The sequence below is a fragment of the Podarcis muralis genome, chromosome 6 (genome assembly GCF_964188315.1).
Source record: "Podarcis muralis chromosome 6, rPodMur119.hap1.1, whole genome shotgun sequence".
Taxonomy (NCBI): Eukaryota; Metazoa; Chordata; class Lepidosauria; order Squamata; family Lacertidae; genus Podarcis; species Podarcis muralis.
The window spans coordinates 96,681,866-96,698,347 of NC_135660.1; the positions used below are offsets into that span (position 1 = coordinate 96,681,866).

The following is a 16,482-nucleotide window of genomic DNA, read 5'->3' on the forward strand; positions in this document are numbered from 1 at the left end:
TGTGTTCAGCATATTTAAGATTTTATTATTTTTAAAATAGTGTGCTATACAGAAAAATACTCCAGACTTATTTTTCACCACTTGTGGCAAATCTACTGTTCATGAACAATTATGCTGGAATATTATGATGGCAGCGATCCAATACTGAACCTTATACAATTGAACTTCATATGTTAATAAATATATTGATCTCCAAAAGCAAATGTAATACCAGGAGCACTTACAGCATTTTAATTGCCAAAAAGTTATTTCAATTACAGTGTAGTTCCCTAAAATAGCATTTCTACTTATCGGATAAGATTTAGATTTTCTATAAAGCAACTTGTTCCAACATGTTCAACAATCCAGCTATTTGATCTCCTACAAATGTATACAATTTCACACTTTTACAGTTGATTTGCAACTTCAAACAAGTAGATTTTACAGTGTTCTGCTACAATAATCCACAGTGGGGCTACTGCGAGTTTATATTTGGAGCCACGATTCTACCTACAAATATTAATATTAGGATGTAACTACTATGTTCATCTTATTTGAGAATCAAAGTCACATAATACTTAGGCCTCACTCCAGTGTACTGTGGGTGCAGGGCCCACAGAAGGATCCCAGGAATGCATAGCGGAAGACTGGTCTTCTCCCGCCCGCCGCCCCCCCCCCGGCCTTTACAAGGAGTGGGAATCTTGTGCGTACCTTGCAACTCCCAAGGCAGCCCTCACTCCTCCACCTCCATCAAGGAAAGGGAGATTATGTGTGCATGCAGGTCTCTTCCTCCTGAAATCACTCCATATGGAAGAGGGTCAAAACTGGGCTCCTATATCCTTAGGACAATCCCTCCCAGCTACTACATCCACAGTGGACTGGCTTGAGCAGCTGATCTACTTTATGTTTAAATGAGTAAGCACTGTCAAAGCACACTTTAAATATGTTATAATTTAAATGGCTTGCTCTAGAGCTGCAACGTCCCACTGACATGGATAGCAAACTCACATTTACTAGTGCTGGACTCCACCTTAAATCTAATGCATAGACAATAGGCTGGCTAATTAGGATATGCTCTTTAAACATTTGAATATCAAATTATATATACACATATGCACAACTTAAAGAGCATCTCAATAAAAAAAGCATTAATCTATTTTACAGTCTTTTGCTTGAAAAAATAATCTCCGTAGACGTTTCCAAATTGCACAAAATCATTAACATCTTGCAAAATGTAAATTTCTCAGCAAGAATATGATGGAAATAGTTTTAAATATTATACTTTTAGAAATCCACTTGGAAGTCGTAATTTGGAAAATTAATGTTTCTGGTGCCAAAATGCATCAATGGCATTCCAGAAACCCAAACTAACATTTGCAGACAGTATGCTACAATGTTATGTAACAGACCCAATTTGGCATTTTACACCATTAAGGCATGGAAAAGTTAACAGTACAATGTAAACTGAGGAATGATCAAATTCATAACTTAAGTAGTAGTAGATGAATCAGGCATGAAAAGATGGCAGGCTACATAGTCTTTAAATTAAAAAAATGCATCTTTCAAATATTGCTAAGAACAGATAAAAAATTGCAATTAAAAAAATAAGTTGCAATTTATTGCAAATTATTATAGGTCACTTAAAAGAAGTGATTTAAACAAGAATCAATGCAAGCCACCTCCCAGAAAAATGGGGTTGAGGCAGCAGCAAATTTGAAAATATACATAAGGCATGATAAAACAGTAAATTGGCAATAAGTTCTAAGAATATCATTTTCTTGCCAACTAAATTTCCACTCTGGCCTGGTTATTTTGTGCTGTGCATAAGCTGCCAACCTTTCCCAGTTTCAGTCTGAATTGTTATCTTGTCCCCTGGGAAAACATATTTCAATCCATCATTCATTTGCATTAAAGGAAATATATACAATTTCAACACATTTCAGTTCTCTTCATGGCGGGCCACCAACTGCATACCGACTGACAATTACTATAGCACTTCTATACAACTCTTTGTCACTGGATTGCCTCGACATAGTTTGCGGGATAGAGTCCAACTTGCCCATTGTCCAAGCGGCCTTTGCACCAACCCTGTTCATCTTCATCTTCTATTTTAGTTAGCTCTTCCCCTGTGAGGAGAGAAAGTAATTTCAGAACCCCAAAAATAGCTACTCCCCTGGAGTGTCTGAGGAAAATGGGTCTTCCCACTGCAGTTACAGTACTGTCTCTTCGCCCCAATAAGCATCAGAGCATTAGAAATCTGGGTTTGATTACATTGCTCCTCCCATCCCTTCAAAAAGAGTAATAATCAAAGCATCCATTGAAGCACCATGTTAACTGGATAAAAAACACCAGATATCATCATTTATTATTATTATTAATTGATTTTATAAACTGCCTTATACCTGCTGGTCTCAGGGAATCAGGGATATCAGGGAAATTAGTTGCTATCAGTTCTGAGTGCAGGGCCAGCTAGACAGACACAGCTGTGTAATGTCAATGTGTGTATAAGACAGTGGTCCGGGGGGGGTGTTGATTTTTTTTAGGCAAATATTTTTAGGGAAATGTTTCTGGACAGGCCTGGGATAAGAAGGTTGCAGAGCAGGTTTAAAACTCCTAGAAAAAAGGGTGAATGGACAGTAAGAAAGGGTGAATCCAATAAGTAAGAAAGTGAAGAAAGACAGTAAGAAAGGCTGAATCCAAACTGGGTGAATGGACAGTATAATAGCAAATGAAATTAAAAGTAAACAAGTAGAAAGTGATGCCCATTGGGGCCAAAAATCCTAATATCACATATACACTCATGGGGTACGAAGTGGCAGTGACTGATCAGGATCAGGAAGCGCTATTAAGATTTTGGTCCTGTGTGCCGCAGCTTTAAAGCTGTAAAAAGGTGAATACCATGGAGCGGGATTGAAAACAAAACTGGCAAGATCATAATGCAAATGCACTTTTGACTACTGGCATTTAATCTGATAAAGGATACTGTAGAAGTGAAAAGGGTTCAGAAATGGACAACCCAAATGATCCCTTGTGAGGAAAGCTTACAACATTTGGGAGCTTTGTTTTAGGGAAAGGACGAGTAATGAAGGACATGATAGAGGTACAGTGGTACTTCGGGTTAAGAACTTAATTTGTTCCGGAGGTCCGTTCTTAACCTGAAACTGTTCTTAACCTGAGACACCACGTTAGCTAATGGGGCCTCCCGCTGTCGCCGCCCAATTTCTGTTCTCATCCTGAAGCAAAGTTCTTTACTAGGTACTATTTCTAGGTTAGCAGAGTCTGTAACCTGAAGCATCTGTAACCCGAGGTACCACTGTATATCAGATTATGCATGGGGTGGAGAAAGTTTTCTTTCTCTTTCTTATACTACTAGAACTTGTGGTCATTCCCTGAAGCAGAAGGGTGGGAGATTCAAAATGGAATACTTCTTCACACCACAAAAACTGGGGAATTTGATCCACAAATTGTAGTGATGTCCACAAACCTGGATGGGTTTAAGTTGGCAATCAGACCAATTCATGAGAGTTAAGGTTACCACGGCTAACGTTGGACCTTCCCTGTCAGAGGCAATATCGCAAGTGGTGAGGGAGGCTGCCTTCCAGTCCTGCTTGCAGGCTTTCCTTAGGTTGGCCAATGTGGGAACAGAATGCTGGACTGGATGGGTCCTTGGTCTGATCCTGCAGCCAGGCTCTTAAGGTCTTAAGAGATGCTTGTGGCTGGCATTGACTCTTACATACCTTTGCCATTTGCTATTCTGTTTCAGCCAGCAAAATGTTTTGAGCCAATCCTGCCTTGTATCTTTTTTAGGGCAGAAAAAAGAGTAAAGGGTATTTACCAGTCTTGAAACTGAGTTCATCGAGCTCTTGACCTTCATAGTCATACAATGCCCGTACTCTAACTTCCATCGTAGGGGGTGTATCCTCATCAAATGGATTTGTTTCTGCTGGAGCATCATTAGATGAAAAAGGATTGTTGGTCTCCTCGTCGGACCAGTCCGCAGAGTAACTTTGGTTTTTCTCCGAGCTGCTAACACTAAACACATGGAAATATTCTGTTAGCTTCCCTGATACAAGTAGCTTGGCAGGAGGTGGGGTATCAATTCTAGATATCCCACCCCCTGCCAAGCTACTTCTGGGCACCTGCTTAGCAATGCTGTGCTTTGCCCCTTTTCACATCGCAGTGCCCTTAGAGACAATAAGAGTGAACATAGAGGTTATGGACCACCAAGAGAAACATCAAGGCCAACATGTTCATTTCAGGGGGAAACATGAAACGGTGAGAAAGGGGAGGGGGGGAACACCTAGTGAGCACAGCCAGTAGCAAAGATCCAGCAGTAGTTTCAAAGCACATGACCACAGTTAATATTTGTGGAACCAGTGAAGGGAAAACCAACCAGAAATCAAAACAGTGATAGAGCATTGGGAGGTTAGTCGGGTTTGCAACAAAATAACCGTTCAACAAGGACTTCATGCATTGTGCAACATAAGGCTTTTGTAGAAACCCGGAGTTGGAAACCCTGGATAGGAAAAGTGTAAGTATAAAAAACAGTTTGAGAACCGTCTTTCACCAACTTTTTGATTTTATTGTCCTCCTTTTCACTGACAGTACTTCCAGTATCCTCTTCATCTTCAAAGGGATTGTAACTTGACTGAACTGACTGCACTGTGTCACCCGGAACACTAACACTGCTATTTGGGAGAGAAAAATCATGAAGGTGACCCTGCCATTTCACGGAGTCAATATACATGCAATTAAGAACAGAGCCATCCACATCCTTCTCTTTGGGTGGCTTCCCTTCCCAACACTTACTTAAAACGGAAACACGTCTCCCCTTCTTATTTCACTACAGAGACACTTCAGATTCAGTGTCACAAATGTCTGACCTGCCACTATAGAAGCCAGCCTAGGATCCCAGTTTCAAGCTGGTTTCTGAGCATATAATGCTTAGCAATAAGAATGGATACATTGATTCTGATTCACATCAAATCGTAGTTAGCGCTAGCCAGGGAAGTATGGAGTGCACAAAGTCGGTCGTGCGCTCCAAATCAGTCTTGATAGCAAGGACTCTAAGAAGTACAGCAATTAATACCATTTTAAAGGTTACAGTGCATGTTTACATTCTGAAGTCACTTACCAATCAGACAAGCCCATCTTGTGGAAAATGAGAAAAAATTAACATTAAAACCAAAAGATGAACAAATACAGTGGTACCTCGCAAGACGAATGCCTCACAAGACGGAAAACTCGCAAGACGAAAGGGTTTTTGGTTTTTTGAGTTGCTTCGCAAGATGAATTTCCCTATGGGCTTGCTTCGCAAGACGGAAACGTCTTGCAAGTTTGTTTCCTTTTTCTTAAAACCGTTAATACAGTTGTGACTTGACTTCGAGGAGCAACTCATAGCATGCGGTGTGGTAGCCTTTTTTGAGGTTTTTGAAGACTTTGGTGATTTTTGAAGCTTTTCCAAAACTTTTCCGAAACTGTGCTTCGCAAGATGAAAAATTCGCAAGACAAAAAAACTCGCAGAACGAATTAATTTTGTCTTGCGAGGCACCACTGTAAAACAAACTATCAAAACGTTACAAACACAATTTTCTATGTTGGTGAATCAGGAAGTAGAATGGAAAATAAAACTTATGGATGTCCTGACTTCCTGTCGGCTGCAGGGGCCATTTCGGACGCGGATGTAGCCTCTTGGGAGAAATCCGAGCCTAGCAGAAGATTGGAGTTTCACAAGGGCACTGTGAGCTCCGGTAAAAAACCCAAAAGGGAGTTTTGGGTGATGGGGACCCAGCGGCACCCCTGGCGTATCTCCCCAAAGGCAGACGGACCAGTAAAAATGTTTGGAAACCCGAGGGGATGGAGGCGTGGGTGCAAGGGGGTCTACTTGCTACTTCTGCTGAGTGAAGCCTCTAGTTCCGATGGCAAAGGCAGCTGATTTCCCGACATTAAAAGATAATCTGAAGGCAAGTGGAGAAAATTTGGACTTATTTGGCAAAAGAAGGAATTCGGAGAGCTTTGAGACGGAAACAGGGAGTCCGTCTCACTGCTGACGAGAAAATGGTGCAGTAAGTTTTCTACTACAAAATTGAAAGTATATCAGTGCTTTAGCTACAAACGGAGACAAGTGGCTATAATAGCTAACCCCTGTCAGCCCTTTGGGGGAGGGGGGAAATAGCTATATAAAGACACTCAGAAGAATTGGACGTGCAATATTTGTTGCTTGATCCTGACGCACTGAGAGATGCGGCTTTAAATCTGAGGGAACTGAGATCTGCTGGTGTACTCCGATATCATTACTGATGATTAGGTCATTGAAGAGTCCGAAGAGGGGGGTTCTTTAATAATTTTGGATCCTGAGGACTATTTTTTTATTGGTGGTTGTGACTTTAAGAATTGGATTAGGCTGAATGGGCAGCTAAAGAGAACAGATAGGAGGAATTCAAAACAGGAAGAGCCCAGAATAGACATTACAGAGATACTGGCAGATATTCGGAAAGATATAAAAGATACTGAAAAAATCTTGGATAGTAAATTTGATAAAAAGGATGGAAAAATTGATAAATCAGTGGCAGAATTAAAAGGCCAATTGGGAGAGGTAAGGATAAAGACCCAAGCCCTGGAGGAGACGGTGAAGAAAACAGTGATCCCTCTTGTTGTTCTGGCTTCTGAGATTCAGAATATTTTTTTCTTGTTTTCCTCCTCCAAAAATTTGGTGCGTCTTATAGAGCGAAAAATACGGTAATTTGTATACAGGAAACACATGTGGCAAAAAAAACATGAAATAATTCTTAAAAATAAAAGACTAGGGAAGGAATATATTTCAGCAGATGACAGTAAAAAAAGAGGGGTGGCCTTATATATAAAGGAAAAATATGAATCTCGTCAGATTTTTAAGGATGATAACGGAAGGATAATAGCAGTGGAAATGGTAGCACAACGGGAAAATTTAATTATGGTGGGAATTTATGCACCGAATGACAAAAAAGTGAACTTTTACAAAGAACTAGAGGAGAAGCTGTTTGATTTTATGGACCAAAAATAATAATAATGGGAGACTTTAATAGGGTAGTTTCCCCAGAGATGGATAGAACAGAAAGGAAAAAGGTAACGAATCAAGGGAAACTGCCCAAAACATTTTTCACTTTGGTGGAAAATAATGATTTAATAGACACATGGAGATTAAAACACCCACTTGAGAAACAATTTAGTTACTTCTCAGAACCAAATTAAAGTGCTGGTTGGATTGATTATATATGGGCTTCCAGAGATTTGGCAACGAGAATAATAAAATCTGAAATTCTTCCGAAAATTATGCCAGATCACAATGAAACAACACTGGAGTTGAAAGTTAAGGAGGAGACTTCATTTAGGTGGAGACTGAACGAGGGGTTGCTAGATAACCAGATAATATTGGAAACAGCACAAAAGACACTGAAAGATTATTCTGAGTTTAATTTAAATAAAGGAGTGGACATTAATGTGGTATGGGATGCCTCAAAGGCTGTAATAAGAGGATTTTGGATACAGCAGAACACAATTCAAAAGAGAATGAGAGAGAAGAAAAAAGAAGAGTTGTTAAAACAGATAATATGTAATGAAAAGAAATTAGCAACTAATCCAAAAGATAGCCAAGCTAAACAAAACATAAAAATGTTGCAGACACAATTCTCAATATTGATAAATCAAGAGATCGAATGGAAAGTTAAATTTTTAAACCAGAGAAGCTTTGAGTTCGCAAATAAACCAGGAAAATTGTTAGCCTGGCAACTAAAGAAGAGACAAAAGCAGAATACGATAACAAAACAATAGAAAGGAAGGGAAGGGAAAACAATAGAAAATCCAGGAGAAATAAGGAAGAATTTTCAAAGATTCTATAAACAATTATATAAAAAAGAAAAAGATGAGGGAAAAATAGAAGAATTTCTGGAAAAGAACAGGTTGCAGAAAATTCCCAATGACAAAAAGAACCAACTCAATTCCATTATTACTGTGGATGAAATAAAAGTAGCAATAAAACAAGCAATAATAGGAAAGGCACCAGGACCCGATGGCTTGACAGCCAAATACTTTAAGAAATGCGTGGAACAACTGTCAGTTCCGTTAATGGAGGTAATGAATAACATTTTAATGGGGAACCAAATTCCAGAGACTTGGAAAGAAGCCCATATTACGCTAATTCCCAAACAAGACACGGACTTAAGGCAGGTGAAAAATTATAAGCCAATCTCACTCCTAAATAATGATTACAAATTATTTGTCAGTATATTGGCAAATAGGCTTAAAGATGTATTGGGAGAGGAGATTGGAAAGAACCAAACTGGATTTCTATCTGGTAGACAGATGAAGGACAATGTTAGAAATATAATTGATATAACGAAATATCTGGACTCCAGGAGGGACGAACAAGACGCCCTAATGTTTCTGGACGCTGAAAAAGTATTTGATAATGTGTCTTGGCATTTTATGAAAAGAAATTTAGAATTTATGGATATTGGTGAAAAAATTTTAAATGGTATTCAGGCTATTTATTCGGAACAATATGCTAAATTGATAATTAATAATAACCTCACAGACAAAATTGAGAAAACAAAGGGAACCAGACAGGGGTGCCCACTATCGCCATTGTTATTTATAACAATACTAGAGGTCCTGTTGAAGAAAATAGAAGCAACAAAAGAAATAAAAGGGATTGGTATAACCTCAAAAGAATTTAAGTATAAGGCCTTTGCCGATGACGTTGTTTTGACTTTAGAACAACCTATGTCCAGTGCAATAGAAGCTTTGAAAAAGATTGAAGAGTATGGGCAATTAGCAGGCTTTAAGCTCAACAAAAATAAGACAAAAATATTAACTAAAAATTTGAACAGTAAAGAAATAGGAGAACTACAACAAAAGAAAGGTATGTCGATAGAAAAAGAGTTAAAATACCTAGGAGTTTGCCTCACATCTAAGAACATAAACCTCTTTAAAGAAAACTATGAAAAGATGTGGAATGAAGTGAAGAAAGATCTAGAGATATAGACTAGAATGAAATTATCAATGATGGGTAGAATCTCAGCTATCAAAATGAACGTGTTACCGAGACTGTTGTTTTTATTTCAGACAATTCCGGTTATCAGTGGAACAAAACAATTTAACGTATGGCAAAGAAGATTGTCCAAATTTATCTGGCAGGGAAAAAAGCCAAGAATTAAGTATAAAATATTGACAGATGCAGAAGAAAGAGGTGGTTTTTCCCTGCCAGATCTAAAAATTTACTACGAGGCGGCGTGTTTTTGTTGGTTAAGGGAATGGATAACCTTAGATAATTCAGATATATTGGATTTGGAGGGATTTGACAACATTCGGGTGGCACGCCTACCTGTGGTATGATAAGGTCAGAATGCACAGAGGGTTTTTGAATCATACTATTAGAAAATCATTGTATGAGGTGCGGAGCAGACATAAAACATTACTGGAACGCAAAACTCCGAGGTGGCACTCTGGGCCCTTTTACCTTGCCCTTTCCCCATTTCACATCCCTCACCACCAGCTCAGCTCTGAGCCTCCTTGAGAGCTTTTGCTTGGCCGGAATGTGCTCTTGAAATGTGCTAAATCCTCTGGGTGGAGAGCTGTGTCTGCAGAAACCTGATGTGTAACTGCAACATAGCCTAGAGTGCCACAGGCCCACCCCCACCCCATGAAGACTGCTTATGAAGAAACACAACCCTTGAGCTAAAAAAAAAAAAAAAAAAAACATTCACTACTCCTTATCTATTACCTCAGCTGGTCAAACTTTAACTGCAAAAATCCCAGAAACAGATGCTACCTTTCAAAGCTGTACTAAAAGTTCTTTAAAGCTTGTGTTATTCCGCAGCTATACCTAGTTCTAAGCAATTTCACCAGTGAATGACCAACGCCAAATTTCTCATAGCAAGTCTTCTGTATAGGCACTAGGGAGACTATAGAAGGGGTGGGGAGCTTGTTTCAACACCAGTGTTCAGTTTCTTCATGGACTACCTTCCAGGACCCACAGTCAATGCATGTAACGCTTACCTTTGTACAGTAGGTTACATTCCAGCCATACCAGAGTAAAGGTTTCCACATTCACCTTGTCCATCCAAGGCAAGCAAGAGGCATTAATGGCCTTCAATGGCACATGTCAGGCAGGCCAGAACATCCAAGTTGGGCACAAAGCACAGCTAGTAAGGGATGTGGCCAGGGGAGCAGCCTGAGGGCCAGAGGGGCCCCAGGCCTGAGGTTCTCTGTCCCTGGATTAGAGCTTTGTAAACTATATGCATTGAGATACTAGGATCTCCAATTAAACAGACCTGTAGTTAGGAAGCATAGAAGAAGGACCCAGTTTTTGAGCGTGGGGATGTATTTTGTCAGGGAATACAACTTCCTGCTAGCTACTGCTCTGACTCAAGATAAAACTTACCTCCATCTGTTTTCAACAAGGCCAAATGTTGAATCGATTTGTTGCAAGTCTGTTCTTTTCCACAGATTACTACTTATTTGCCTTATTCTGGAATCTAATCAAAAATTTTAAGACTCCGCTGTTTAGTTTGGTTGACAAACTGACTGCCAAACCAAGTCCTATTTATTTACTTAGATTTTAAAATGAAGGTATGCCTGCTTCTCTACAGTTCTGATGGGACATTATTTCCAGCCTAACTTTGGCAAGAGACTGAGAGTAGAGTTCTGGCTCTCCTACCCACGTTTCAAACAAACCAGAAAAAGCATGTTTTCCAGAATGTGGTGACTTCCTGGCTCTGGGAAGTTAGAGATATTTTCAAGATATCAACCTTCCGGGGTCAAGAAAAATCCCATATTCAAACTACTGCAACATCTCCCAGTTCAGTCAGTCATTCACTTCTTCCCATAGCGAGGAAGCAGGAGACGGGCCCAGGAATAAACATGTCAACTCAAGCCCACTCCCAATCACTCCTTGTGGGGAAATAGGTCTGGATAGAGCCTAATTTTCCAAAACGACGTATTTCCAGTATAATCCAAAATAGGACCATTTGATACTTAGCAATTAGTGGTAAAAGATAATGGGCTCATGATCATGTACCTGCTGTTTTTGTTGTGCTGTGGAACTGGTTCTGTCTGACTAATACCCGTCAGAGTTACCCCATCTGCAGCTTTCTTCTTCTCTCTTCTACTAAGAGTGCGATTCAGATCAGCTGACCAGTCCTAGAAAATGCAAGTGAGAAAAGGCGTTTTGCATCAGCTTATTTCCAGAGACCAACCCCCATTCTTGGGTCAAAGGGGCAATGCCCTTTGTGTGTCTTAACCCTGATTCTAGTCTTAAGTCATTCATATCTGTATTATAGTTAATAATAACTGAGGGGGTTATTGCTTTTGCTTGTTATTATGGTATGTATTTTTGAGTTTTTATATTGTAAACCACCCTGTGAGCTTTGGATAAAGGGTGGTATAAAAAGAACAACAACAACCCTGTCAACTTGAGCCTGGAGATATTCATTGTCAGGGAACATAAACTGGCAAAATCTAGCAAACAATGCCTTTGCCCCATGTTCCCGCTGACACGGGCCTTTTAATGTCCCACTCTATACTGTGGCTTGGGATTCCCTGGAATTGCTAAAGCTTAATCTTCCTTCTTTTCCCAGTTCAGTCAAGGCAACACTGCATTGCTGCCCAATTGGCTATGGAGAGTAAAGTTTAAGAGTCCTTATAAGTAGCACTGTAGCATAATAAACCACCTTAAGGAAATCCTTCTGTTAAGGTTCACCTGGAAATGGTCATTTCAGGACTACTTCACTCTTTGGAGAACTATAACTGATGTTAAATGCCTGAAATCAGATGAATCCAGGGCTGCCTTGCGAGGAGGCATTCTGCTCAATCAGCTTTTCAAATTCCAGCCCATTTTTGTACAGTGGTACCCCGCAAGACGAACGCATTGGAAGACGAAAAACTCGCTAGACGAAGGAGTTTTTCGTTTTCTTAGCCGCTTCGCAAGACGCATTTCCCTATGGGCTTGCTTCGCAAAACGAAGCTTGCCCTGCAAGCTCTGGGGATAGCGGGGAAGCGCAGCGTGTCTTCCCCTTTGTCCCCGGACCCCTTTTGAACCAAGGGGCGGCAACGGGGAGAAGCGATCTTCTCCCCTCCGCCCCTTGCTTCAAAAGAGGGGACAGAGAGTAAGGTGCGCGCGCCTTCCCCTCTCTCCCCGGACCGCTTTTGAACCAAGGGGCGGCAACAGGGAGAAGCGATTCTCCCTGCTGCCCCTTCCCTTGCTTTAAAACAGGTCCGGGGACAGAGGGGAAGGCGTGCGCGCCTTCCCCTCTGTCCCTGGAGATTGCGGGGCAGGCAACGGGGAGAAGCAATCTTCTCCCCGCTGCCCCTTGCTTTAAAACAGGTCCGGGGACAGAGGGGGAAGCGCGCGGCGCTTCCCCTCTGTCCCCGGACGGTCTCCATAGGAACGCATTGATTGATTTTCAATGCATTCCTATGGGAAACCGTGCTTCGCAAGACGAAAAACTCGCAAGAAGAAAAAACTTGCGGAACGAATTAATTTCGTCTTGCGAGGCACCACTGTACCTCTGAATTTTAAGCAATTTCAGAGGGTTTGGCTGGCATAAATATAGTCTGACTAGACTTCCAGCTTTGGGTGGATTTTCTGCATCCCTACACTCAGTTGTCACCACATAGTAAAGCCTCACTGTGGTCAAGGAAAGTCTTCCCTTTCAACCTCTTGGATCCTATCCTGACACTAGCAATTCTCTGTTTCAGATAGAGCAGAAGGAAGCGAAGATCTAACCCACTGTTTTCTGATCATCAGTGTGTCTGTGCAGCACTTTGCAATGGCAAACCCTGCTCAAAAGGGCTTGCAGCTTTCCAGCTTCTACCGCTGCGCGTCCCTCTTTCCTCACACGAAATGCCAAAGCTCCACTATGCAGCCTTCTCTGAATCAGTGCTGCCTTATTCTTCATCCCTCTCCACACCTCCTCACTCTGGGACACCTTTTCTGGGTGCCTTGGCAGAAAGGCAGTATATAATTAAATATGAGCTAACCTAGCTTTCTGTTTTACTTTCTCAACAAAAACTCTAGCTTCTGGAAAAGCTTTGATCTCACAGCTGTTGCTCCCTCCAAACTACCTTAATTCAAATTATTTCTTAAATCCTTGGACGCAATTAAAATTCCTTAACTGAAAATGGTTTCTAAGTAGCAAGGAAAATTACGTACACAGGAAGTAACCATTCACAAAAAAGCTGAAAATTATACAACTAGCTTGTGTCATTTGACATGTTTTCATGACCATTTAGGCAGTCTGAGTTATAGAATTAGCTGTAAGTAAATCTGTGGAAAAAAAAAACTTACTTCATCCTTGTTGCATGAAAAATAAACAAACAATGTTTGTTAGGACAGTATTTTATTTTAAGCATTTTAAAGCCTGGCATTCATTTAAAAAAAGAAGAAGCTTCCAGCTTAGAGTTTAAAGCAAAAAAATTAAATGCAAACAAATTAAAACAGTAGAATAGATGGGAAAACAAGCTATAACATCACATCTATAACATGTAATTTCCATTTTGGATAGTGCTTCACAATTGCATACCCAACACAGAATACATACAGAATATATATTAGTATAATATATAGCACAGTTCTCAGAGTGTTTACTCAGAAGTAGGCCTGATTGTATTCAGTGGAGTTTACTCTGGGTAAGTGTGCAAAAGATTGAAGCCTTAAGTTTAAATGCATTTTCCAGCTTTATTCCATCAGGAAGAAGAATACTAGAAATACTGAAGAGTATTTTATCAATCCAGCTGATTTTAAATAATGTTTTAAACATTGGTTTACTTTTGTAACCTGCCCTGGGGCCTTAGGGCAAAGGGTGGGTAATAAATTATAATAGTTTCAAAATGCAATTTCTAAAATGCAACTGCGGTTGAGTCCAGGCAAGATAAATCCATAGTTCTCTTGCCAGAACTGTAAACATCTGCAACTACATAACCTTCCTACAACAGTCTTTTTAAAAAAATAGCATAAAGCAATGTTAAATTGCTATTTGCATATTATCTAGCTCACAATGAAAAAACATTACCAAGGCAGCAATAATTTGCTAATATTATCCTGATAGCACATAGCAGCACTTTGGCTTCTTATATGCTTTTTTCACATAGGGTCTTTGGTAAAAAGATCTGGCTTAGCTTACACTGAACGCTGTAATGCATTTGTTTTGGAAACCATTTAAAAAGGACGTAGATTTCACACCTCTTTAAAAGAAAACAGCAGCATGAGGATAATATTTCACTTATTTCATTTGTATTCTTCCAAATAAGAACATGAGCCAAACATGATCAAGATTCCGAAGGAGAATCTCTCAACTGGCTAAGTCACAACCTGAACCATAAAACTGCTGGTTAATTCTGAATACAGTGGTGCCTCGCAAGACGAAAATAATCCGTTCCGCAAGTCTCTTCGTCTAGCGGTTTTTTCATCTTGAGAAGTAACCCTATTAGCGGATTAGCGCTATTAGCGGTTTAGCGGCTTAAAGGCTATTAAAGGCTTAGCGGCTTAAAGGCTATTAGCAGCTTAGAAAAAGGGGGGGGGGAGCGAAAAAAATCGCAAGACTCGCAATACGTTTTCGTCTTGCGAAGCAAGCCCATAGGGAAATTCGTCTTGCAAAGCAACTCCAAAATGGAAAACTCTTTCGTCTAGCAGGTTTTTCGGCTTGCGAGGCATTCGTCTTGCGGGGTACCACTGTACAGAAACGTTACAACGATGGTTGCCTTTTGCCCACCAGTCCCTCCTATGGTATCTGGCAAATGTCCAGTAATTATTATTTCAAAATTAGTCAGCTATTCTTACTCAGTTCCTCTTTGCACTGGCATAGCCTCTCGTCCACTGAACATGCCTCCTTCAACATACCCACATTTCCCTGGATGGCAGCCACCCTCCTCTCATCCATTCCATAGAGAGGAGAGTCACCAAGAGCTTCCCTCTGTGAGAGTGTGGCAGCCGTGGCATATGGAGGTGCCTTTTCCCCCATTGAGGGGGGCATGCCAGCACCATTTTGTGGTCCAACCCGGAAAAGGCTGCAAGAGAAGATCAAGTCCTTACCTCAAACTGGGGCCAGTTCATGGACATGCCTGGACCATGATTAGCTCTAAACCACCTCAGATCTTCAACAGTGTCCGCTGCTTTGATGTTCTGCTCCAATTCACGATAGATATTTTTATAGCTGTTAAGTAATACACGCTGATTTAGAAGTTGCAATGAGCAAATCAGAAAGGTTTCAGCTATACGTTTTGCCTAGGTATTATCCTATAACGTCTGCATGAGGTTCGATACAATACAGACATGTAGTAGATAGAAAAAGGAGTAATATCCTTTTAATCAGATCTATAAACAGCTGGTGAATATTTTCATACCACTGTTTTAACAAAAATATTAACCTTTTATGTGCAGTTAAACATATTCATCATCAGCTAAAAGAGAGAGAGCTTTGCTGCTTCAACCCACATTAGTCAATCTGGATGGAAAACACAAACCAGATCAACTTTAAAATTTGTGCAAACTTTATTGTGAGAGTATTTCCCAAGGGCAAGGTGAATTCTGTTATTAGATCTGCACATCTACTAGGCATTTCACTGTAGCACCAACAGACTTACTATTTGGTATTACTACTTAAATACGAACTAGCAGAGAGAAACATTTCACAAATGTTTAACACAGAAGCTGTTGGTTGTTTTTTTTACTAACAAGGGGATTGGGTCAGTGCTTGCACTACTGCACTGCACACTTCAGTGATAAAACTGAGACTAGCAACATACCTGCATCCATTTTAGCCTGATAACTGAGGGGGAGAAAAAAACTAAAAATAGGAAGTTTACTTTATAGTTTAATCAAGTAATAATAAGAAAGAAAGAAAAATCTGGTCATGTGTTTTAGCTGTTAAATGTATTTTCTAGAGACGTATAAGCAGCTGATGAATAATATTTGGAAAAAACACTTTGAAGCTGGGTGTGAGCAAGGGCATCTTTCAGTGACCAGTTGTATTTATAAGTATTTAAGAGTTTAATTTCTTTAACTACCTGTCTTTGGAGATAAGGTAGGTTGTATATAACACTATCATACAATTGGTTTTTCCTTCTTGGAAAAATTAGTGCTGTGCCTAAGTGTGTTAGAAGCTATATGGAATTATTCTGTTTTGCGGCCAGTAAAGGTAAAGGTACCCCTGCCCGTACGGGCCAGTCTTGACAGACTCTAGGGTTGTGCGCCCATCTCACTTAAGAGGCCAGGGGCCAGCGCTGTCCGGAGACACTTCCAGGTCACGTGGCCAGCGTGACAAAGCTGCATCTGGCAAGCCAACGCAGCACACGGAAACGCCGTTTACCTTCCCGCCAGTAAGCGGTCCCTATTTATCTACTTGCACACGGGGGTGCTTTCGAACTGCTAGGTTGGCAGGCGCTGGGACCGAGCAACGGGAGCGCACCCCGCCGCGGGGAATCGAACCGCCGACCTTTCAATCGGCAAGCCCTAGGCGCTGAGGCTTT

The 16,482-nt window shown here is 40.6% G+C and overlaps 1 protein-coding gene across 5 annotated transcripts in view; it reads right to left on the reverse strand.

Annotated features, from left to right (window-relative positions):
* The window catches only part of PACSIN2 (protein kinase C and casein kinase substrate in neurons 2), a 51,480-nt gene continuing 34,998 nt past the window's right edge, over nt 1-16,482 (reverse strand). For 2 of the 5 annotated variants that reach the window (XM_028728748.2, XM_077930754.1), the window contains 5 exons: nt 15,047-15,167; nt 11,036-11,157; nt 4,551-4,667; nt 3,815-4,011; nt 1-2,105 (listed from right to left, as the gene is read on the reverse strand). In XM_028728748.2, coding sequence (XP_028584581.2) covers nt 1,993-2,105; nt 3,815-4,011; nt 4,551-4,667; nt 11,036-11,157; nt 15,047-15,167 — 670 coding nt within the window. In that variant the 3' untranslated portion in view covers nt 1-1,992. The other 3 variants (XM_077930755.1, XM_028728750.2, XM_077930756.1) reach the window with 3 other exon arrangements.